Consider the following 24,032-nt stretch of genomic DNA (forward strand, 5'->3'; position numbering starts at 1 on the left):
CAACAGCCTACACTCAAAATAAGTTACACAATTCGTGCTATGCAAACTGCGCAGCTTATTTTGAGTGTAATTCAAAATAAGCAATTTTGGTCTTTCGCACTGTCTAAACAGCACCAACTGTTGAAATAATGCACTATTTCAAAACATCCCTTAATCCTCCTGCAATGAGGAGTACCTGGATGCCAAAATAGCACGCTGGTTCCTTCAGAAAAATGTTTTGAAATAATGGGCGTGTTTCAAAGACATGGACTAGCTATTTCGGGCTCTGCCGTGCAGATGTAACCAGTGTGAGGTAATGTTCTCTGTTAATCTCATTTTTGTTTTTCCCCTTCCTTAGCTGACTCACTTAGAATAGCATTTGTTCTGTGATGTACTGTGGCTATTTTTGCAATATTTGGTCAGTTGGAATACAAGGAAGCAGTAATGTAAGGTCAGTGGGTTTAGACTGAGATATGTCTGGCACCCTAAAACCTATACAGGAACTCAGTCATTAACCAATAACAGTCAGTCCTGTGGCACCTGAGAAACTAACAAATTAGGTCATGAGCATTTGTGGGTAAGACCCACTTCTTCAAAGGAAAATTGTTAAGGAAAAATAGAATCCAGGATTTACATAGCAGGAGTATTGGGGGGAGGGTAACTTGTCACTAGTAGGACCAATTAATGAAACCAAGTAAGTAGTATGTGTCTCATTCCTGCAAATAACAAAGCTGGGGAAAGTGCCCTTGTAATGCATAAAATAGTTAATTGCTCTGTTCAGGCCAAGAGCAAGTCCTGTGGCACCTTACAGACTAACAGATAGTTTGAAGCATAAGCTTTCGTGGACAGACAAAGCGGGGCTTTGCCCATGAAAGCTTATGCTCCAAAATATCTGTTGGCCTGTAAGGTACCACAGGACTTCTTGCTGTTTTTGAAGATAGACTAACACAGCTACCCCTCTGACACTTATTCAGGCCAAGGCTAAATTTGTCACATTTGGAATTCTCCCTGCTATATAAACCCTGCATTCTGTTTTATCCTCTCCATTTTTCATCCAAAGAAGTGAGTTTTAATCATAAAAACTCATGACCTAATTTGTTGACCTCCAAGTGCCACAAGACTGCTAGTCATTGATCAATGAAAAGTTCACATTAGCCTAGTTAGTTAATATTTCGTTAGTATTAATCGGGCAGTTGGTTGTTTCCTCTTTTTGCGTCTATTTGTGTTAAGTGCCACTTAACAGGTCAGATTCTCATCTCTCATATTCTGTTGTAAACCCAGAGTAACTCCTCTAACATCAGTAAATTAAAACTGCCAAAAGTAAAAATCAGGCTCCAAGTCTCCCCAGCTATCTTAACTGTAATACATCACTTATCCAGTGACTATGGGAGTGAGATTTTATTGGGAGTCTCAGGATAGTTGGTGTTTTTCTTTCTGCCACAGTTTCCACTCTTGAGATTGAGTGAAACACAACACTTACATCTAAAATGAGAACTAAGTTTCTAATCCTCCTCGTTGTAGAGAAGAGTTTGCAAATGTGCACATTTAAAGGTTGGAAAACAAGAAGGCAAATAAAAGGTTCATTCTCCCCCCCCGCCCCCCAATGTGTTGTGTGTGGCAAGGTTAATCTCCTTATTTTAAGGCCATCTCATAGCTGTTTCAGTGCCTACTCATGGTTTCTGAATGGTTGGGGTGGAAATATTACATAAATGTGCATCTTTAGAAGCCTTCTGGTACTCTGTCTCTTTTAAGCATGGCCAAGATGGGTGAGATAATATATATATATATTTTTTTTTATTGGCTCAACTTCGGTTGGCGAGAAAGACAATCTATCAGATGCAAAGAAGGACAAACAGGGACAGTATCTTCCTTTCTGTACTGAGAACAAAACCCATTGGTTACAATCCAAAGCTCACGGATATTGATAAAGACCTGCTATTTATATTCGGGCAATAACTTGTAGGTTCAGTGGTCTCCTTGTACTAGGCATTACACACACAGAGTGGGAGAGAGTCCCTGCCCTAAAGAGTTTACAAGTCCAAAGAGACCAGACAGACTACATCTGGGAGAGGAAGCCAAGGGACAGAGTGGTGAAATGTCTTGCCCAAGAGCACACAGCATTTCAGTGGCAGAAGCAGAAATGGTTGCCTGGATAGTGCTCTGTCATTTAGAACCACGGTGTCCAATACTGTCCTTTCGCCGCATGTGGCAAACTGGACGCCTCGGCATGGCAAGGCAGCTTGTTAGAGCTATGCACGTGGTGCGTCCTCCATGAACGCGCCCCACCTGTGGCTCACTCAGGGCCACGGGACAGCTTGTGTGGGGCAGCTCAGAGCTGGCACAGTTGAGGATTGGCTCACGCAGCATGGCTCGGGGCTGGGCAGCTCAAGGCAGCTCGCTCTGTATGGCTCAGGGCTGGGCGGTTTAGGGCAGTATGCCTTGGGGCAACTTGGGGTGGAGCAGCTTGGGGCAGCTCGCTTGGCGTGGGGCAGTGCAGCTGAGGGTGGCTCACGCAGCACAGCTCTGGTGAATCACTGGCAGTTTGCGCAGGGGTGGAGGTAGGGTGCCTGGCTGGGGTGGGGAGAAGAGTGCCTGGATCTGGGGAGGAGCACCTGGCTGGGAGCGAGTGATACATTTCTTTTGGGTGCCACTGCTTTAGGATATGCTGCCTCCTGGCAAGCTCAATGGATTCTGGATTAGACTCCTCTGTCAATATTTAACAAATACAAATGAAGGAGAAAAATGTGTAACTCTGCGTTTCCTGATTTGATCAAATGTGGAGTCTGTTGCACCAATAGGGGGTTTTGCATTAATTTCTCTTTCAAATTTAATTAACTGTTTGTTAAAAAACAAAGAGGGAGAAAAGAGTAAATTGAAAATGCAGGCATAGTATTTAAGGCTTTGAGAGAATTGGTTCTGCACAGCTGTTAATTACATCACTGTTAATTCTATAGAATTAACATGAACAGTTATATAGCACTTTTCATGGATAAAACATTAGGCAGACATTTAATCCTTACAGCAGCCATATGAGGCAAGTTTAGGATTATTTGTATTTTTGCAGTTGAGATGGGGAGAGGTTAAAGGGTAAACATTGATTTTGATAATGATTTGTCTGCATGAAAAAGGTGTACTTATTATTATGTTAGAGATTAGGAGAAACTAACTAGTCTGGGCGTTTTTCACAGACTTTTGTTTTCATAGGTCCAGAGAGCCACGTACTGTCAGTTTTTTCCTTTTTGCGTGTAAAGATTAGAAAGCAAGTGGAAAGAGGAAAAGCATTACAAACTTTTTAAGAAAATGTAACTATAAACCTACAAAAATTGATTCAGAGCAGCTGCAGAATCAGAAACTACTTTTAATGTGACTTGATTTTGGGTTTACTGTTCCTTCCATTATTTTGTCCAGGGCTACAGCAGATCATTCAGGTTTAGAACACAATATTAGCTGAATTCCACTTCTTCAGAGCTCTGATCCACACCTCCTTCACAGGGGCAGGAAGAGCCCAGCTGTGGAACAATGGGGTGAGAACTCCAAAAAAAAAAAAAAAAAAAAAAAAAAACCACACACCTAAAATTGTTCATGGATGAAAATGAATATTAATGGTTCATACAAAGGGTCAGCAACATTTCCGAGGTGGAGTGCCAAAATTTTCCTTTTCACCTCTATGTACAATTCGAGTACTTGTGATGCTTTTAAAGTCACTAACAGTCCTACATAGAACGGTTTCATTAATAAGTTAAGATGCAGAGCTTTACTGTTTAGGAGATGGTTGGTAGCATTAGCTGGTCTTTTGTTAATCCACCTGCGACCTGGCTTTGAGCAAACTCCTGGCTGCGTGAGGGAGGAGGGGCGGGGCTGAGCTCCCACTTTGCGTGTGGGTGAAAATGAGCTCACATGCCACTCGTGGTACCCGTGGCGGAGGTAGCTGACTCCTGGTTTATACTTTAGATCAACTAAAGTGCATCTTTAAACAACCAAGCAAATGTTCTTCAGTAATTAAAAGCTGCATGTAAAATTTTAACATTCAAACACTTTTGAGTTCAGCTATGCACCTTACCTTTCACCTTAAACAGCTGAATGTCATTTGTGCTGAGCTGAGGTTTTGAGCTGAAGTAAACCAACACAAATTTAGTCCATAAAGCGAATCACTGAGAAACATATAAGCAAGTGATAAGAGTATGTTTATGGTGCACCGTAGGGGAAGAACTGCATTCTCCTTTTATATACGTGTGGGGCCCAGAGCAGCACAGTCCTGGTTCTGTTTAGGTGATTTTGTAATGTAAACAGTAATGACTTCTGTTTATAGCTTTTATTATAATATAAAGCTGAGGAAATTGAGCTCCTGCTTTCCTGGTAGTTGACTTACTACTCTTTCTGTAAATCCGTTCCAGTGGTGTTCTTTCAGATTTACCCTGGTGTCACAGAAATCAGAGTTTGACCTCAGAATTATATAAACTGAGAACTCTATCCATAGCACTGTGCAGTTTGACTTTCAACTTCTCAGAAACAAAGGCTGTGGCCACACTGGGCCAAAACTTCAAAATGGCCACACTAATGGCCAAATTGAAGAATACTAATGAGGCTCTGAATTGAATATTCAGTGCCTCATTAGCTTTCTCACACTGCCGGCCCCAGCACTTTGAAAGTGATGCTTTCGAACGCGCGTGGCTCGGCATGGCTACATGGGGGTCCTTTTTGAAAGGACCCCACACCTTTCGAAATCCTCTTATTCCTTTCATCTGAGAGGAATAAGGGGATTTTGAAATGTGCAGGGTGCTTTCGAAAAGGACCCCTGTGTAGCCATGCCAAGCTGCCCGCGTTCAAAAGCAGCACTTTCAAAGCGCAACAGCTGGAAGCGTGCGAATGCTAATGAGGTGCTGAATATTCAGTTCAGTGCCTCATTTGTATTCTTTGATTTGGCCATTAGTGTGGCCATTTCGAAGTTTTGGCCAAGTGTGGCCACAGCCATAAAGTAATTACTTCTATTACTTTGCTCTAGTTATGACTGCAAAGGCAATTTGTTTGAAAGCCTTAGTACTCCATCAAATAACTTTTTCAGTCTGAATTTTCTTATGAATGTAATCATCTCAGCGATTACCTTATCTGGAAAGGTTTGTGTATTTAAAATGTGTTTCTGTGAGGCACCTAATGTATTTTTACACACTCTGCATGTTCACATGTGTTAGGATAACTCAAAACAAGGTGCATCTGAGAACGTCAGTCTTGCTGTGGTTATAAGAATTTCTCTGACTCCAGCACCTACAGAAAAGTGGACACACTCACAGTGATTTCAATGGACTTTGGCTCAATCTCTCTTTTTCCTTAAATGTCCTTGATATGCTTGAAAAAATAATTGCTTTGGAAATACATTTTGAATTGGTTGGCTGTTCACAAATGGCTTGCAGAGTTTAGACACGGGAGCATTTTAGAATAATGACAAAATACTTTGTACTTGAAGAATTGCACTTACTGTAAGAGACACAGGCATTATAGTGATTTGCCAGATCAGGGCCCCAGATAAGTGATAAGTAAATTCAGCCTAGTTTTGTCCAGCACATACACACCCTTAAAATCCTACCCTCCTGGCACAGTGGACAAACACAAGTTTACCCCCTCGTGAATTGCCCCGTAGGGTGGCAGAGCAGATGGGCCAGCTTCCCAAGAGCGGAGGGAAGGTAGCTCTGCACCTCCAAGATTTTGGGTTGCTCTGAGGACTGTTGTAATTTATAGTGGCTTTCTCCTTCCTCAGCCACCATCTGGCTCTACCGCTGCCTAGCATCATCAGAGATGGTGCCCTGGTACAGTGCTGTTCTGCTCTGTCCATCATGAGAGGGATATCAAGGGGCCATAGCAGAAGTAGGCTCTGCGGAATTAGTAGCATGTGTGTCCTCTGGATTGAACTTCTCTAATCCAGGACTCTCTTGTCCGGCAGCATCCATAGTCTGGCATGATTTTAGTTAGCTGGATGACCACTTATGGATGTGGCCAAGTTTCCCACAGTCTCATAAAATTTGTTTACAGCCACCAGTTCTAGCTCTCAGTGTTCTGTGCTGTTCTTTAGGTGTAATTTACCCCTAAATGTCTTCTAAGAGCCCAGTAAGCAGTGGAATTGTTGGTTATGTGCTAGACCATATTGACCTCCTGTGGTTTGGGAAATTCTTTCATTCAGGACCGGTCAAGTCTCAGGGGTTCTGGATGAGAGAATTTCAGCCTGCCCTGAATTCAATGCTGATTCATGAACTGAAGGAAGTATGCCATTGTTACATGTCCCACTGTTGGCAAATGGAGTGCAAGGGGTTGGGAAGCGGGAAGTCAGGTTAAAATGCTTGTGAAGTGGGCGCTACTGTCACTTGCTTTCTCCCTTACCCCCAGCTTGGGAACTGTTGCAGCGCATCTTGCAGGAGGTGCTATCGGTGCTGGCAATGTGCAAAGTCAAGCACTGGGGAGAAGCAAGCCATGCCATACTGTGGTCATAACCTTAGTGATCCTCTTCTTACCCACAGAAACTGCAAGGAGAGAGCAACCCTAAAAATATTAATGACACTCTCAAGGAACTGTTTGAGATCATTCCTGGTGACGGGGAGCAGCTGCTGGAGAGAGACGCCTCCCGGTGCAGAAGATGCGCCGTAGTGGGGAACTCGGGGAACCTTAGGCAATCTCAATATGGCCAAGCAATCGATGACCACAACTTTGTGCTCAGGTGAGTACAAGAAGACATTCGGGGATCTTCCTGATCAACTTGGTTATTTAACAGGAGCCAGCGTTTGTCGGGCTGAATTCTGCATTGCTTCGCGTCTTGAGTCCACCAGGTTGCAGGGGGAGGCACGTCACAGCACTTGAAGTAATTGGCCACAATTGAGCTGACTTCCATGGGAGCAGGATTGGGCCTTCACAGCTAGTGCATTACTTCCCCTGCAAGATCAGGGCTAGGAATTCCGGTTCTTTGTACCAGCGGGTCAACTCCTGCATTGATGCTGAACACCCTGAATTCCTAGTGAAATCAACAGGTTTTGAAGGTACTCTGCCCCTTCCAGGATCAGGCCCCTAGCTGGCCAAATGCATGCTTAGCATAACTGAGCTTAATTTGACCAGGGTGAAATTTGGTCCCACGTGTTCACTGTCCTAATCTGGTTTTAACACAGGCTGAAAATGATGCTAGTCTCTGCATAGTTGTTTCCACTTCCTCATTTAATAAACAGACACTGGAATTCAATGTATTTGCTTTTAGTGCTGATACTTGAGCTCCCACAGTGACTTTTGCAAATATAAACCTACGTACCAGGCCAAATTCTGCTGGCTTTGACCCTGGTGTGCTCTCTGCCCAGATGTGACTTCACTCACAACTGACATGCAGCCACTTGTGCTATGCAATGAAATAGCTGTTCTACAGTAGACAGTAAAACCAAAGGTAGGACAGGAAGCAACTAGATAACACCAGGTGTGTCACAAGGGGCACCACCAACAATCCTCGACGGTGGCAAATGAGGACCATCATGCCTAATTGGAATTGTCGTGTTAAAGTTAATGAGGCAGAATGGAACTACGCCATTGGAAGTTAGCCAGGAGATCTGGGGTGAATAACCTTTTCTTTGCAAAACATGCCGGGGGGATTCAGCAATCACAGCTGTCAGGAGTGTTGTTTAAATCTCAACCACCACAGCAAATTCTCACACTGTTTGGGGGCTCTCCTTCAGTACCAGCACAGAGAAGAGAATGCTGTCTGTGTCAGCTGATGGGAATTCTCCCATCCATCCATGTGCTTTCCTGCCCAGTCTGTATGGCTGCAGGCTTCTTTAGCTTCTGAGGCTTTTACTGAATGTTAGTTAGGGAATCGGACACACAGCTGCTTATTCCTGCTTGGGGACCTTACTGTTTGCAATATCCTTACATCCTTGGGAGTGCAGAGACTGTATCTTATAAAAATGGGTCTTTTTGCCTGTGATCTCTACTCCAGTGCTTCCGTGTGCCTCACTCAACATTACCAAAATATACAATAACATTCTCATAATATGATGAGGAGTGTGAGGTGTCATGCAGCTTTAAATCTGAGCCGTGCCCTCTGAATGTTGTCCACTTCTTCATCTTGTTCTACCACGAGCAAATTAAAAAAACAGCTCCTGGTGACCTTTATGTCCTCATGCCACAGTATTGCATCAATGCATGATGATGGTCCATTCCCCCATGGTACACCAGTATTCTCCCATATTGAGCTAGTGCTCCAGAGAAAGGCCCAGCCTGATAACATGGTAGCAATTGTACATAAACTCAACTGTTGCAAACTAAATTCAGGGCTTTTCCATTGTGCTGTAAGTTAAAGGCAAGCAAGCAAGTCTGGGGCACGATCAAAAGAACTTCTCCTCTTGGTTTTTTTTTTTTTCTTTTTTTTTCCTCTCTCCTCCTCCTCTGCTTTCTGGGCTGCAGAATGAACCGCGCACCAACTGCTGGCTTTGAGTCAGATGTTGGAAGCAAAACAACCCACCACTTTGTTTATCCTGAGAGCTTCCGAGACCTGGCAGAAAATGTCAGCATGATTGTGATCCCCTTCAAAACGCTGGACCTGCGCTGGATTGTCAGTGCGCTCACCACAGGCACCATAAACTTGTAAGTAAAGCTGGGCCCTCCAGGTACTTAAGAAGAATGGGAACATAGCAGCTTGGTCGTCTTTTTCGGGGTACCCTGAGTGTTAGTCACCTTGTCCCCCATCACCTCCAGCTTGAAGGAGTTGCTGCCTAGCTGTCAGTCCCTCAGGCCCTCTCCTCAGGGCTTTGCCTGACGGGTTCACATTTGGTCCACTCCAGTCCGAGGCCTCCTCAGAAGTATTCCTCTGTGGTATGTACTGGGCACTCACCGGGAATACCCGCTTCATTGTTCCCAGGCAAACAGTAAACACACTGGTTCATTTGAGTCAATGGAGGATTCACACATACTTCCTCTGTAACTGAGATGTATTTATAATAAAATAATACCCTTGAACCTCCTTAATCCAGCTGTCTGTAATCAAGGACTACCCAGGGATTGGGTTTTTAAGTCCTGGCTCGACATAGTCACGGCTGGGATGATTTTGATGATGTTGATCATGCTTTAGGCAGGGGGCTGGACTAGATGACCTCCTGAGGTCCCTTCCAGCCCTAGGATTTTATGCCTGGAGCTCCATAATGATAAGAAAAAGAAAATAAGTTTAAATAGAGTGCAACAAAGCAAAAAGTATGCATGCATATCTATACTGTGCTTCTAGCACAAATTTATCTTGTAAATGTGAGAAATGGCAGAGCACTGTATTATACAGTTAGAGATTTTCTACTTATTTACTTGTGTATGATGATAAAAACAAAATAACTGCTTAAATACAGTCCACAAGGATTTATCTCATGACAGATTATACATGTGCAGTACTCAAAAATGGTGTCTACGTACAAAAGCTTTAATAATAGATTCTTTTTAAACTCTTTGTTATGGCAAACACCCATGGTCCAGAGAATTCCATAATCTAGCACAGCCTATTGCCCAAAATTGTCTGATTGAAGAGGGTCAGGAGTAATATGTTCGTGAACAAAGAGCGGAAATTGATTCCAGTGAGTGATTACTAACAGTACTGGAAGAAGAGAGGTTACATATAGAAAATGAAATGTAATATGCAGTTTGAGGCATGAAATTTTCCTGTGTATAGAATAGACACTCCCCCAAGGGTTCAGTCTTTGGTGGTGCCAGTTGTGAGCCATCCCTAGGATCCAAGTTTTCTTAAATACTCTCACCTTTTAAGGGTTTAGGCTCCAGTATCTTCTCCCTGGTGATTTCACATCCTTTTGGTTCATTTGGAATGCAAGTGAAGATCCTATTGGGTTTTGGTTTGCAGGGTTTAACTTTCAGATGAACTGAGAGAGGTAAATAAACATCCTGGCTGTGTCTACACTAGATACCTACTTCTAAGGGAGCATGGTAAGTAGGGTGTCAGAAGATTATTAATGAAGTACTGTGGTGCATTCTCCCCTGTGGCAGCTTCGAAGTGTTAGACTTCAAAGTGCTGGCTCGCATGTTCAACTTTGAGGAGTAAAGGGACTTCGAAGTTGCCCAGGCACTTTGAAGTACCAGTGGGTTAGCGGTGGCTACATGCGAGCCGGCACTTCGAAGTTTAACCTTTGAAGTTGCCATGAGGGAGATTTAGCGTAATGAAGTGCTGCATATGCAGCACAGCACTTCGTTAATAATCTCCCAACACCCTACTTACCATGCTCCCTTCGAAGTAGGGAGCTAGTGGAGACAAGCCCCCTGTGTTTGACAGAAAACTTATCAACTCTGCCTCTAGAACTTATGTTAGGAACGTGTCTTTGGCGCATGTACATAACTTCTAAAATATCACCTACCCACATGCAGTGATTCTGTGGATCAGTGTGATGTAAGCTTCTATTGGCCACCTCACAAAACCCTGTGAGTAACACATTTTGAAAGTGATACATTAGGTGTAGTGAGTTTGTCAGACCTGATTGGAGTTGCTATAATAGAACATTGAATATGTTGCCATTTGGCATTGAGAGATTCTCAGGGTTATAATAGTGTGTTAACATGAAGTGTAACAACAGCACAAGACAGTCAAGGCCAAAAACACAACATTGAGATAAATTGCACCTATACCTGTGCATAGTGGTGTCTGAGTGCTGTTAAAGGTAGTTCCGCAGGCACAATCAAGAGCAGAATTGAGCTCTTCTATGTTCATTGTCTAGTAATAGTTTGACTTTGGGGCACATTGTTTGGGATGGGAGTTTAGAACCAATTCCTCTTTGTCCTGTGTGGGCAAGACTGGAGAAATGGTAGCAAATGTTTGCTACTGCTCTAAATAACCCATGTTCTAGTCAGTTTCTGCTTCTTGAGTGGAGTTCTGGCACAGTGACTCATTTTGGCTGTTCTTCTCTCTGCTCTTGGGAAAGGAAATAAGTGGAAACTGTATTTTTTTAGCCTTCAGATACCCAGTGTTTCTGTTAGTCACACCAGAAGATATGGTTGGTTGAAGGGATCTCCAATGGTCTGTCACTAGCCATTCCTTCTACATGGAGCTGACGCACAGCATCCTACTTGTAAGGCTCATATAACGTGTGAGCCATCCTGCTCAGTACTTCTGTGGTGGTTGTTATCCCCATTTTAGAGATGAGGAAACTGCGCACAGAGAGGCTTCAGGACTTCATGAAGGTCACATGACACATCAACATAAAAGGCAGAGAAAGAACCAAAGCCACCTGCAGCCCAGTCCAGCAATGAGCTCATTTGGCCAAATAATTTAATTGGCCCACCTCCATTTTGTCCAGCTGTAAAAGAAGGACCTTGATCTCTAAGTAGCCTACTTCCTGCACAGGAGTCTGGGGAGGGTTAATTGGTTTAAGGCTTGTAGAGTTTGGAACAGATTTGCATGCATGTGTCAGAGATCAGGAAATATCCCAAGTGTCACTGTATTTAGAAAGCTCTGCAATCACAATGAGGAAATATCAAAGTAATTCTAAATGGGAGAAGTATGAGACGGGTAGTTGTGTTAGTCTGTATTAGCACAATCAACAGGAAGTCCTGTGGCACCTTTATACACTAACATATATTGGAGTATAAGCTTTCATGAGCTTCATCAGATGCATCCAAGCTTATGCTCTGTTAGTCTAAGGTGCCACAGGACCTCTTGTTTTTCCTAAAAGGGAGAGCTTCTTCACTATCTTTCTCCCAGTCTGTCAGTTCTGTCCTTTCGTCTCTTTCCTTCCTTCTCCCCACTATGGGATGCAAACCCAGAGCTAGACTGTGTGTGTGATTACATTTCCTGGTGAGATGTGGTCTCCCTTTCTGAAGCAGTCTGACATCATCCTCTAGCAGAGTCTGCATATATAGCAAACTGCTTGAGATCTTGCCAGGTTAGATCAGTGACTGACTGGGAACAAGAAGTTTATCCCCAGGAGTGGCAAAGAGGTGGGGTCTTGACTCTACATAGACATTAAAGTGTCTCCAGCTTCCTGACTAAGGCGGATTCCAGAGATTAGATAAGCAGAGCAAAGGAGGACTCAGCATGACTCATTCGGTGAAAGCAGAGCTCCCAAGAGAGGGGGAATTCTTCACTAGAAACAGCAGTGACTGAAAGCTGATGCAGAGACGAAGCTTGTGTGTGTACTGTAGAGAGGAATGATCTCTGTGACTTACCCTCTTGGCTTTGGTAACAGTCTACACTATGAGGACCACAGCAACAGATGGTTTTGGAGACACGTAATTCTGTCAGCATAACCCTGCAAGGCCATCTTAACTTACACCAGTGCATGGGTGTTTCCATTGCTGTAAGAGCACCATCTCCCCAGGGTGACTGTAGCTGTGTGGACAGGAGCACTGAACTTTCCACATTCCTGAGCACCACGGCTCTCTTAACGTTAAGTTTTACGTATAGAATCATTGAATCACAGGGCTGGAAGGGACCTCAGGAGGTCATCTAGTCCAGCCCCCTTCTTCAAGCAGGATCAAACCCCACTAAGTCATCCCAGCCAGGACCTTGTCAAGCTGGGACTTACAAACCTTGAGGGATGGAGAATTCACCACCTCTCTAGGCAACGCATTCCAGTGCTTCACCACCCTCCTGGTGAAGTAGTTCTTTTTCCTAATATCTAACCTACACCTTTCCCTCTTCAACTGCAGACCATTACTCCTTGTTCTGCCATCTGACACCACTGAGAACAGTTTCTCACCCTCCTCTTTAGAGCTCCCCTTCAGGAAGTTGAAGGCTGCTATTAAATCACCCGTAAGTTTTCTCTTGTGTAAACTAAACAAGTCCAGATCCCTCAGCCTATCCTCATAGGTCTTGTGCTCCAGCCCCTTAATCATTTTTGTTGCCCTCCGCTGAACCTGCTCCAGCACATCCACATCCTCTTTATACTGGGGGGCCCAAAACTGGACACAATATTCCAGATGTGGCCTCACCAGTGCCAAATAGAGGTGAACAACTACTTCTCTAGATCTGTTCAAAATGCTCCTCCTAATGCACCCAAGTATGCCATTAGCCTTCTTGGCTACAAGGGCACACTGTTTACTCATATCCAGCCTTTCATCCACCATAACCCCTTGGTCCCGTTCTGTCATATTGCTGCTGAGCCAGTCAGTCCCCAGCCTATAACAATGCCTGAGATTCTTCCATCCCAGGTGCAGGACTTTACACTTCTCCTTGTTGAACCGCATCAGATTTCTTTTGGCCCAGTCCTCCAATTTATCCAGGTCCCTCTGGATTCCCTCTCCACTGTCCAACATATCTACTTCTCCCCCTAGAGAGAGAGAGGGGTGTGTGTGAGAGAGTGAGAGAGAGTATAGCTCAAACTTAAACCACAGCAGCAAACGATAATAGGCAAGGGTTAGCAAAACAGAGCAACAGGAATCTAGCAGTGGTTTCTGTTTCCTCCTGGCTGGTGTATTCTGAGCAACAAGTGAAACCAGTGCTCCAGTGTGCTCTTAATGCTCATGGTCACATAACCTGTGTGCGTGTTGAGATCGCTGCACACATGACAGCTGTAGTACACCAGAATGGCTTGTGCATGCGATGTGGAGGAAATCGGGCTTTTCTGTTTGAACGTAGGAGTTTGGCCTTCAATAGAAGTATAACTGTGAGATTGAGCTACCAAAGAACTTTACCTTAGCAGCTAGTGGAAACTTCTGAGACTGCAGCTGCTTGAGAGACGAGGAGTAGAGTACTGATGCCATGTGAGGTGGGGCCATATACTGTGAATGGTGGGGGTGGGTGGCAGCTGCCTTTCACTACGAATAATATTTCTTTGTCCCCTGAGAGTAATGAATATTTATCCAAAACTACTAAGAAGGATGGAGTCTCCCCCTAGTGCTGAAGTGTATGCAAGTCATGTCTAAGGCTGACAGTGAAACTTGGCAGTTAAGGCCCAATTCATTTCCATGTGGTCTTTTTTCATTCAGCTGTTGAATTGGTAGCACATTTTCCATGAATTTGTTACATTTATTATTTTCTTTGTTTAACCTTTTCCTTACCTGTTTTACGAATATGCCCCTTTCTGATTTTAAAATAGACCTTTTCATTTGACTTTGACTCATTTGAGGTATTTTCTCCTTTAACAGTACATATGCTCCAGTTCCACGTAAAATCAAAGTGAAAAGAGACAAGGTGAGTTGTGTTGCTTTTGTTTGTTCTCTTACTCATGCTGCTGAAATTGGTGCCACAGGATATTCTTGCGACAAAAAACTTGGGAGGAACCAAGGAAGTAATAAAAATACCCACAGTTATGTTTTAGCTAGTCTCTAAATTTACAGCTTTGTGGTTCAGCACTTTTGAGGTTAAGAGGAAACTTGTGCCATTTCTGCCCTTTATATGATGTCTTTATAGCTTACTCTTGTACTGATAGGAAACAGATGGCTTATTGTTCCCATCCTGTGCAGCAGCACTTAGTGTATTTCTGCTTGGCAAATATACCAATGTGGAAATTAAAAGTTTTAAAAGTTGAAAAAGACACACAGTGTTTAGTTTCCCATCAGCAATGCTTTTTTTTAAATGAAATTGTTAGGGTTAAGTCTCATTTTCTAGGACGAGAAGTTCTGTGGCACCTTATAGACTAACATATTTTGGAGCACCTGACAAAGCCGGTCTTTGCCCATGAAAGTTTATGCTCCAAAATATCTGTTAGCCTTTAAGGTTCCACAGGACTTCTTGTTGTTTTTGAAGATCCAGATTAACACGGCTACCTCTCTGATAATTTTCTAGGACTGGAGTTCTCAATCTTTCTTCTGTCACTCCCCCACATTTTCAATAACGTAAATCCCCTCCCATATACAATGAGCTCTAGATAAACTAGGGCTATTTAATACATTGATTCCAATAAAGACAATTCTCCTTTAAATCAGTCAGCTGCTAGAGATGTCTGTCTCACAGTGCGTAGTCCAGGGACCTTCAAAAAAGCACGTACCTTAAGATTTGGAAGGTTTTCAGGCAGTATGTCTAGATTTCAGCATGGAAATCCTGGTGTGGGTTGTGACTTTTTTTGCTCCAGGTTCCAGTGCTGCTCAGTGAGATACAGCTCAGCTGCTCCCACCATGACAGAGAGGCAGACAGGCCAAATTCCAGTGAGTGGCATTGCAACCCCACGAATGAGTGGGAAGGGTGAGATGTACAGAACTGGTGGGGACCTTGAGAGGTCATTGAGTCCAGTCCCCTGCACTCCCAGCAGTACCAAGCGCCATCCCTGGCAGATAGATTAAACAAAAATATTTGCCCCACACACCTAAACAACCTCCTCAAAGATGACGTTCACAACCCTGGGGTTACAAGGCCAGTGCTCAAACCACTGAGCTATATCTCCCCCTCTCTGAAAGTTTGGTGTCTCACCATCCCCTCCTCACATCTGGCCCATTCAGAACCTCTGGTTTAGGGCAGGGGTGAGCAAAGTGGGGGTCGGGCCCCATCGAGGGGGCATGAAATTTGAAAAGAGGGGTGCAGCAGGATTGGTTGCTATGTATCAGGCTCATCGATTTCATTAAAAATGTTGCAATATGTTACTATTTTTATATATGTGTATTCACGTTTATATACTGATCAATAACGTGTTTACATTCTAGACTTACTTTCTTACATGTGCCAACAGGAGGTTTGTTTTCATATGAACATAACCAAAATGTCCATCAGTTTGGGTTACATTAGGTAGGTTGGAGGCCCCTTGCTAATTTCAGGGGACAAAAAGTGGGGCCTGATGTAAAACAGCTTGCTGATCCCTGGTCTAGGGAATTCTTCCCTGGTGTGCACAAAAAGGAAGACTGGGAAACTTCAAATAAATCAAAGGATAAAGTCAATGAAAAACTATTGATTTCAATGGGCATTGGGTCAGGCCTGGGAAATTCACTTCCCATAAAGAGTTCAGAGAGATGTTTGTTTCTTTCTTATGGGCATGTCTTGAATACTGCAGTGGTCAGGAAGGAATTCTTCCCAAGTACTGCATGGTTTCACAGGTGAACGATGGGTCACTCATTTCACCTCCCTCTGGCTTAAGGCTACTGCAAGAGGAGGATTTGAGCCTCTAGAGACATTGACTTGATCTGGCACTGGGTGTTTCAAATCCTCTGCAAGAAAGTTTGGCTAGCGTGCAGTGGATGTGGGGAGTAATTACCGACAGGAAGAGAATCTCATCACTGTTTTGAGATAGTCACTGCAATAGGGAGCCTTTGGGGTCCTTCCCGAAAATCCCCTGCTTAAGCACCAAAGCTCATGGCCTAAGGGAAGAGGCTGAGGGATTTGTGCTTATTTAGTCTGCAGAAGAGAAGAGCTGGGGTGCGAGGGGGGCTGATTTCATAGAAGTCTTCAACTTCCTGAAGGAGAGGTTCTAAAGAAGATGGAGAGAGGCTGTTCTCAGTAGTGACAGATGCAGAACTAGGGGCAATGGTCTCCAGTTACAGAAGGGGAGATGTGGGTTGGATATTAAGAAAAACTATTCCACCAGGAGGGTGGTGAAGCACTGAAATGTGTTACCCAGGTAGGTGGTAGAATCCCCATCCATAGAGGTTTTTAATTCCTGGCTTGACATAGTCATGGCTGGGATGATTTAGTTAGGGTTGATCCTACTTTGGGCAGGGGCTGGACTGCATGACCTCCCTGAGGTCTCTTTCAGCCCTAGATTCTAAGATTCCGAAAGCACTTCTGGAGCACACGTGCCATTGAAATAAATAGAACTTGTGTTGCTAAACCCCATAAGCCCTTTTTGAACGTCTTTCCCTAAAATTACAAACACAGTCTTGGACCCTTAAAATTCCAGATCTCTTAAGGGAATGGATGGTAATTTGCAACACACATTCCTTTCCTGCAGAGTAGGTGGATACTGAGTCTTCCAGTACTATCAAGTGTCTCCTCCTTAGGCACGGTTCCCTGATATGGACAGAAAAGGCTAGAGCTTATTGAATTTGATCCCATGTGTCTGGCTTCTTTGGCATCCATTTAAATTAGAAAAATACTGTAAATCTGTTTCCGTTACACAAATAAATCGTGGTGCCATCGCTGCTAAAATGTAAGACACACCTTTAGAAATATGCTGGGAAGCATCATCCAGTGATTAAAGCTCCTATGAGTCAGGAAACCTGGGTGCTGCTGCAGAGTTCAGATTCAGTCTAACAGCAAATACCTTTTGCCTCAGCTCTCCCTCTGAAAAAGTGAGTGAAGGGTTGAGACAGCAGGTCCCTCTCATGAACAAATCTTCAGGTCCATAAAGCTCTTTTGAGATGCTCTCAGAGAAGGCATTAAGCTGCTGTTCTTATATAAAGCAGGCTCTGGACGGAGCTGACAAAGTCATCTAAGGTGGCTTTTCATTGATGTGCTAAGCTATCCAGCACCTCAGTATTGCCTTGTAGCCCAGTTCAGAGAGCCATCCTCCAAGAAATAGAGTTGGGAAGGAGTGACGTGATTTCAGCTGTTCTTTCCCCTTCCTCAGTACGCTATCCACCGAAGGGCCAGGCTGTGAGGGTTGCAGGTAAGGAATAACAGAGGGTGTTGAGGTGTACTCAGTATGAGGCTGTGTTGTGGCAGGGGGAACAGCAGCAGCTCAAACCATAAGTGTAGAAAGACACTCTGGCCAATAGGCTTCCTCCTCCACCGTGGAAAATCTAAAATAGCCAAGTGAGAGAAGATGGGTATCAGCACTTAACACGTGGCTCTGTGAATAGGCAAAGCTCAAGCTAAGCTGTCACAGAATCATAGGGCTGGAAGGGACCTCAGGAAGTCATCTAGTCCAGCCCCCTGCTTCAAGCAGGATCAGCCCCCACTAAGTCATCCCAGCCAGGACCCTGTCAAGCTGTGACTTAAAAACTTTGAGGGATGGAGAATCCACCACCTCCCTAGACAACACGTTCCAATGCTTCCCCACCCTCTTGGTGAAGTAGTTTTTCCTAGTATGTAACCTACACCCCTCCCTCTTCAACTTCAGACCATTATTCCTTGTTCTGCCATCTGACACCACTGAGAACAGTTTTTCACCCTCCTCTTTAGAGCTCCCCTTCAGGAATTTGAAGGCTGCTATTAAATCACTCTTAAGTCTTCTCTTCTGTAAACTAAACAAGCCCAAATCCCTCAGCCTATCCTCATAGGTCTTGTGCTCCAGCCCCTTAATCATTTTTGTTGCCTCCACTAAACCTGCTCCAGCAAATCCCACATCCTTTTTGTACTGGGGGGGAGGCCCAAAACTGGACAAAATATTCAAGATGTGGCCTTACCAGTGCTGAATAGAGGGGAATAACTACTTATCTAGACCTGCTCAAAATGCTTCTCCTAATGCACCCTAGTGTGCTGTTAACCTTCTTTGCTACAAGGGAGCATTGTTTACTCATATCCAGCCTTTCATCCACCATAACCCCTAGGTCCCTTTCAATTGTACTGCTGCTGAGCCAGTTGGTCCCCAGCCTATAACTGTGCTTGAAACTGGAAGGGACCTTGAGAGGTCATCAAGTCCAGTTTCCTCTCTACAGGACCAAGCACTATCCCTCACTGTTTTTTTTTTTTTTTTTTTTTTTTTGTTTTTTTTAAAAAAGAAAATCTATTTGCCCCACACCCCTCCAATGGCCACGTCAAGGATTGAGCTCATTACCCTGGGTTTAGTAGGCTAATGCACAAACCACTGAGCTACCTCTTCTCCTGTATAGTCTTTCTAAATTCCCATTTGTGAGCTAGCATCTTCCTATACCTTCATCTCCTTCCCCTTCACACATTAGCTGTCCCTCCAGCCCATCACAAACTCAGCACGGGAGGAACTGGAATGGAAAACCATCTCCTTAGCCAGCATTGCAGACAATGGGAGGTGAGAGAAGTGGAAATGCCTTATCACTCCACCCTCAATAGGGAGCAGCTCCACAGGGTAGGGCCACAGCTGTCTCTGCAGCCCGGGAATGAGGGATGCTGGTCTTGAGGAGTTGCCAAGCACACGGCTGGTGAGACTCTGAACTGGGGGTAGGATTTGGGACAATGCAGAGAAACAGGCACTAGAACACTTGCTGGTCTTTGGAGTGTTCCAGCCAGGGACCTGTATGTGCTGTGTACACAGTCACCTCTCCCGTCGTTCCCCGGTGAGGCAGGTGAGTCTGTTCTACGCCATCCAAAACCAGCCTCGACAAGGTTAAGGAACTTGCTCAGCACCACATAGTGAGACGAGAGCTGAAATGGATGTGCAGGCCCTGCTCCTCGGCCTGTGTGAATTATTCTCCCCACCCACCCTACCTGCTCTATTAGAGAACAGACACTGTCTTACTATCTGTGAACAGCACTCTGATTCTCCACAGATCCTGGTATACCACCCAGTTTTCATCAAATACATTTATGACCACTGGCTGCAGCACCATGGGCGATACCCCTCGACGGGCATTCTCTCCGTGATATTTGCACTCCACCTGTGTGATGAGGTAAAGACCCAACTTTTCCTTTCCTGGCTTTGGTGTACACCTGAGACCGTGTTGGGGTCAAGGGCTGTAATTGTAGTAGAGGCTGACATGAGAGCCTGAGATCATTTCCTCATCTTTATCGGCCTCTTTCCATCGTCTCTTCCTCTTACCTCAACTTTCCTTCAGCGTTTCAGATTTCAGCTGTTAGACAATACGTGTCTTGGACCCGGAGACGGAGATCGTGTGGCGAGAGATGCAAATAGAAATGGATTCTCAAACGAAACACAACAAAAAAAGAGGATTAAGTAATAGAGTTTGAAATGCATTTCAGAGGAGTCCAATTAAATGCAAAAAGTCCTCAGCTTGTTCCATCTCGTGTCATCCATATGCTCCTCCTGTGTATGGCAGGCGGCCAGTTTCTCAGTACCTTTTGCTTTCTGGGCCTGGGAGCATATACAGTGGGGACAGTTCCCTGCACTATAGGAGGTGAAATTTTACACCTGTGTTATGCATGACATCAGCCTAGTTAGAAATGGGGACAGGGTCCAGCTCTCTCTGTACCAATTCATAACAGCTGGAGAGGCAGTGGGCCACCCGCTGCCTGGGGCATGATGTGGGACAGGGGCTGAGCAACCAGAGTCCCCTTATTCCCCCACCCGACGCCTGGTAGCTCAGACCAAGGAGGGAGAGGGCCCTCTTTGCCTCCCAGCCAGGCTCTCTCAGGCAGAAGTTTCTCCCCTCCCCCGGCCCACACACACAACTGCCAGGGAACGCAGCCAGAGGTCCCAGAGTGATTTTTCTTCAATTGGAAGCTCTTCAGGACAGGACTATCTTTTTCCTCCTTATTTGACAGCGCCTAGCACAATATCAGCAATAAATGAGAACAGTGCAAGAGAGGTTGAGAATCACCAGAGCATCCTCAAAATGACAAAGACGATTTAAGAGCACAAGCGGAAGGCAAAGTCTTCCAGGATGTAACGTTTTTGCTTTCTCTCCCCGGTCAGGTGGATGTGTATGGTTTTGGAGCAGACAGCAATGGCAACTGGCATCATTACTGGGAAAACAACCCTTCTGCAGGGGCTTTTCGGCAAACCCGGGTCCACGATGGGGATTTTGAGTCCAATATCACTTTGACTCTTGCGTCTATTGACAAAATACGCTTTTTCAAGGGCAGATGACCCTGAGCCCAGGCAGGGATTTGTGGCTGTGATTTCCAGCGTGGGGCAGTGACTGAATTGTTTAAAAAAGTGGCCTATTGAAGATGATCTTGGGCACGGAGCCTATTTAGGTATCTGGCTCTGCAGCTGAGGAAGTGGGTTTCACTGCTGTTACGCTCCGTGAATGAACCCAGCACACACTGTTGGGTCCATACTGCACTTGAATTCCTGATTTGAGAATAAAGATTTTGGGGACCTATGAATCAATTATGGGAAATAAATGCTGTGATGAACTGAATCAGAGGGGAGGCATGGAATTGTTAAATCTTGAAATACTGGGAGAAATCGTCCTTTTGCTGTTATGGGAAACACTAGGGGATTGTTTTCTAGGAATTAGTGTGTGTGTGCACGTGTGTGTGTATGTGCGTGCGCGCGTGCGCGTGCATGCACACACGCTCAGGCTCACTCTTCTTGCATAAAGCAGGAATGTCGTGAAAAGAAGTAAATACCAGCTTCCTGTATGTCACACCACCGTGGCTGGCTTTGAACACTGTTTGTAAGGATTACCTCAGAAGAACACATTTGCTTATTCTGCTGTTGATTGCTTTAAAACCTCTCTTCTGTCCACTGTCTCATTTCTGGTTCTGTGTTGTGTTATAGACAAAGTTAATGTATCTGATTTGCAAGAAGTACTTTTAACAGTGTACTAGTCTGCCCCTAGAAATTCTAGATCAGATCCTTCATTTCCAAAAGCTATATGTATCACATCGCACCCTACATACCCATAATGAGTTGGAGAAAAACAAAATAAGATTTGATTGACAATGCAAGCAAAAATGGCCTTTTTGCCACTGGTTTGTTTGAGTTTCTTTAAATTTTGTTGTTTTTCTCGGTATGCTGACAGCTAATTTTTATTGAATCCATTCGAGGTAGTGAAATGGACACTTATTTTTCTTTCAGTGGTTTACACGTGCCTTTTGTATTTGTGCAACAGATGTCTTTTTTTTTTTTTTTTTTTTTTTTAAGATGAAAATCCCTAAATTAAACTTTCGATAGGGGAAAAAAAACTATTAACCAAAGCTTAGTCTCCACATGGTATCATTTTGTATTCTAAACTAATAATGACATCACTTATATTCTACTTGACATGGGGAAGAAAATAGTTTTTAAAGGTAACTTTTACCTTTTTTAAAAAAAAAATCCACAGGAAGTTTTGTATTCTATTTTTTACAACTTAGAAGACGATGTCTATTTTAAATGTATTTAAGTGAAAGTATCAGGCACTAGAATGTGAGCTATCAATGTATAGGCGCGAACAGAACTGCATGGGTACCTCAAGGCATATGTAGCCTGTGTGTATTGAGTCTATAGTATGACCCAGACCTCAGAAAGATTTGTGGCTTTAGACAAATGCAGATATTAACTTTATTATATCTATGCAGCAAGGAGTGAATAAGAAATGCTGTATGGGGGGCTTTGTCTACATAACTTCTTCTGAAAATCCATTTGACCTTCATTTCTGTTATCCACTGACGTTTTCAACACTAGTTAAAGTATGAAATCAGGACAGGAAGGTGCTATGAAGAGAGTAGCATTCGTTTCACAGTATCATGAAGAGGGGAATTCAAGGAATCTGAGCCTTCTCCAATGCCCAGGGAAGCCAGTGGCACGCTTTCCATTGAACTTCAGTGGGCTGTGGAGCAGACCGAAAGACCTGCTGGTTAGGCATTGCTCTTTTTGCTCTTTCTTTTTTCTTTTCCTTTTGTTTCCATGGACAGGAATCTGTGGTAATTAACACACACTCATGCACACATGCACATACCAGCTAACCAATGTTCCCTCTCGTTTTTTTCCCATCTGTGTGCAGAATAAATTTTATGTGCACCAAGGCATATATGGATGTGCACCACCAGCAGACACACAGTGCTGTTGGCTGTGGGCGCTCTGCCAATCAGCTGAGTGGCATTTGAGTCTCTCTCCTGGGCAGCTGCCCAAGGGCTCAGCTTACAGGGAACACTGCAGCTAACTCAGTAATGTTCATTCATTATCTAATTAGGTTGCAGTGTCTGCTTTAATTATTGCTATGTCAGTACTGCAGGTGAAAGCCTGGCCCGGCTGAATCACTGGTGTTTTGCCATGGACTGCGATAAGACCAGGGTTTCACTCCCCCACTTTTTCCTGTGTCTGCTTTTTTTACGTGTGTGTCTATTCAAAGCCAAAATTTACATTGTCGTACCAGGATGAATCCAGTTCTGTTTGTGACCTCCATCCTCCAACCACTTGCTAATGTGAGTAACTATACACACAGGAGCTGGTCCATTGCGTTCACAGAGCACCAAGGACAAACTTCACGTACTTCGTTTTCACAGGATTCACCGAACTTATCCGTAACAGAACATCCCCTCCTGCTCCCCATGACTCTCCATCCATTTACATGTGACCCCATCTCTTTAACAACAGGAGAATGGCAGAATGCTCAAAACCCAACACCCCTTAGTGACCCCGATAGCTGCTGTCCTAGAAAGAGGGCCAAGAGAGCCATGCCTATGCCAGGAACAGAGCATCATTCTTCAGTTGTAATAAAATGTATTTTATCTTCTAAATCATTTTGTAGAGGAATGAACAATAACCTCTTGATTCATATTTTTGATATCACCACTTTTTAACTATTATCATAGTTCAGTGTTTCCCAGGCAGGTTTCCCGTTTCCCTCAAAGTGGTTAATTAAAATAAATAAATAAATGTTTTCCGCCCTGGGTTTTGCAGAAATTTGTACAACTTGAATGCTATTTTTGAATTTCTTTTGTAAATGAGAAAGTTTGCAGACCCATTCCTTATGTATTTAAATCACACAGGGGAGAGACTTTCAAAGATGCTCCTTGCAGTTCTGCATCCATCTGCTATTGGCTTGTAACAGAAGTTGGCAGTTTGGGGTCAAACTCCAATTGAAAATCAAGATGATCTGGTCATCTAACTTGCAGCTTGCTCTGTTCAGATGACTGGTTTCTAAGGGAAGCAGCTCCAGCAGAGAACACTAGAGAATGCCATTTGCACTGCCAGTGTTTGCAACAGTCTAGGAAGTGAGAACTGAATTGTGTGTTAATTTTAAAAGTTATAATGTTAAATCATGTGACAAAGTTTCATAAACGTGGACTGCATTTTCTACCAATGCAAAATCTCCAAAGCACTTCTTGATTTTCTGGTGTGTTTTTAAACCATCCAAATTTCTTGAGCACTTTTGGAGGTGGGCAGGGGTCCTCTGGATGATTCTTCCTAATTCTTCTTCCTTGGAGTGCATTGATTATTAGCGTCAGTCTCTGTCTGATTGGTGGGACCCTGGGTCACTTGTCATTTGATGTTTTATTTATTCTTGAAGTTTTCAATTGCGCAAGAATCAAAATAAATTTTTATGATAATCCATTTGGTTGCCAATGTCTGTCTGTCTGCACCTGTGACTACTGTCTGTCTGAGGGACATTGCCATGAATCCCCCAAGTTAGTCGCCTGTGAGGGTGAGTGGTACTGG

At 44.0% G+C, this 24,032-nt stretch overlaps 1 protein-coding gene across 8 annotated transcripts in view; it reads left to right on the forward strand.

Annotated features, from left to right (window-relative positions):
* The window catches only part of ST3GAL1 (ST3 beta-galactoside alpha-2,3-sialyltransferase 1), a 122,325-nt gene extending 98,398 nt beyond the window's left edge, over positions 1–23,927 (forward strand). For 4 of the 8 annotated variants that reach the window (XM_074986626.1, XM_074986625.1, XM_074986627.1 and 1 more), the window contains 5 exons: positions 6,486–6,682; positions 8,404–8,583; positions 14,068–14,113; positions 19,234–19,371; positions 20,355–23,927. In XM_074986626.1, the coding sequence (XP_074842727.1) occupies positions 6,486–6,682; positions 8,404–8,583; positions 14,068–14,113; positions 19,234–19,371; positions 20,355–20,528 (735 nt within the window). In that variant the 3' untranslated portion in view covers positions 20,529–23,927. Of the gene's footprint in view, positions 1–6,485; positions 6,683–8,403; positions 8,584–14,067; positions 14,114–14,993; positions 16,386–19,233; positions 19,372–19,536 lie in introns of those variants that run through there. The other 4 variants (XM_074986630.1, XM_074986631.1, XM_074986629.1 and 1 more) reach the window with 4 other exon arrangements.
* The last annotated feature ends 105 nt before the right edge of the window (positions 23,928–24,032 follow it).

The sequence above is a fragment of the Carettochelys insculpta genome, chromosome 2 (assembly GCF_033958435.1).
Source record: "Carettochelys insculpta isolate YL-2023 chromosome 2, ASM3395843v1, whole genome shotgun sequence".
Classification (NCBI taxonomy): domain Eukaryota; kingdom Metazoa; phylum Chordata; order Testudines; family Carettochelyidae; genus Carettochelys; species Carettochelys insculpta.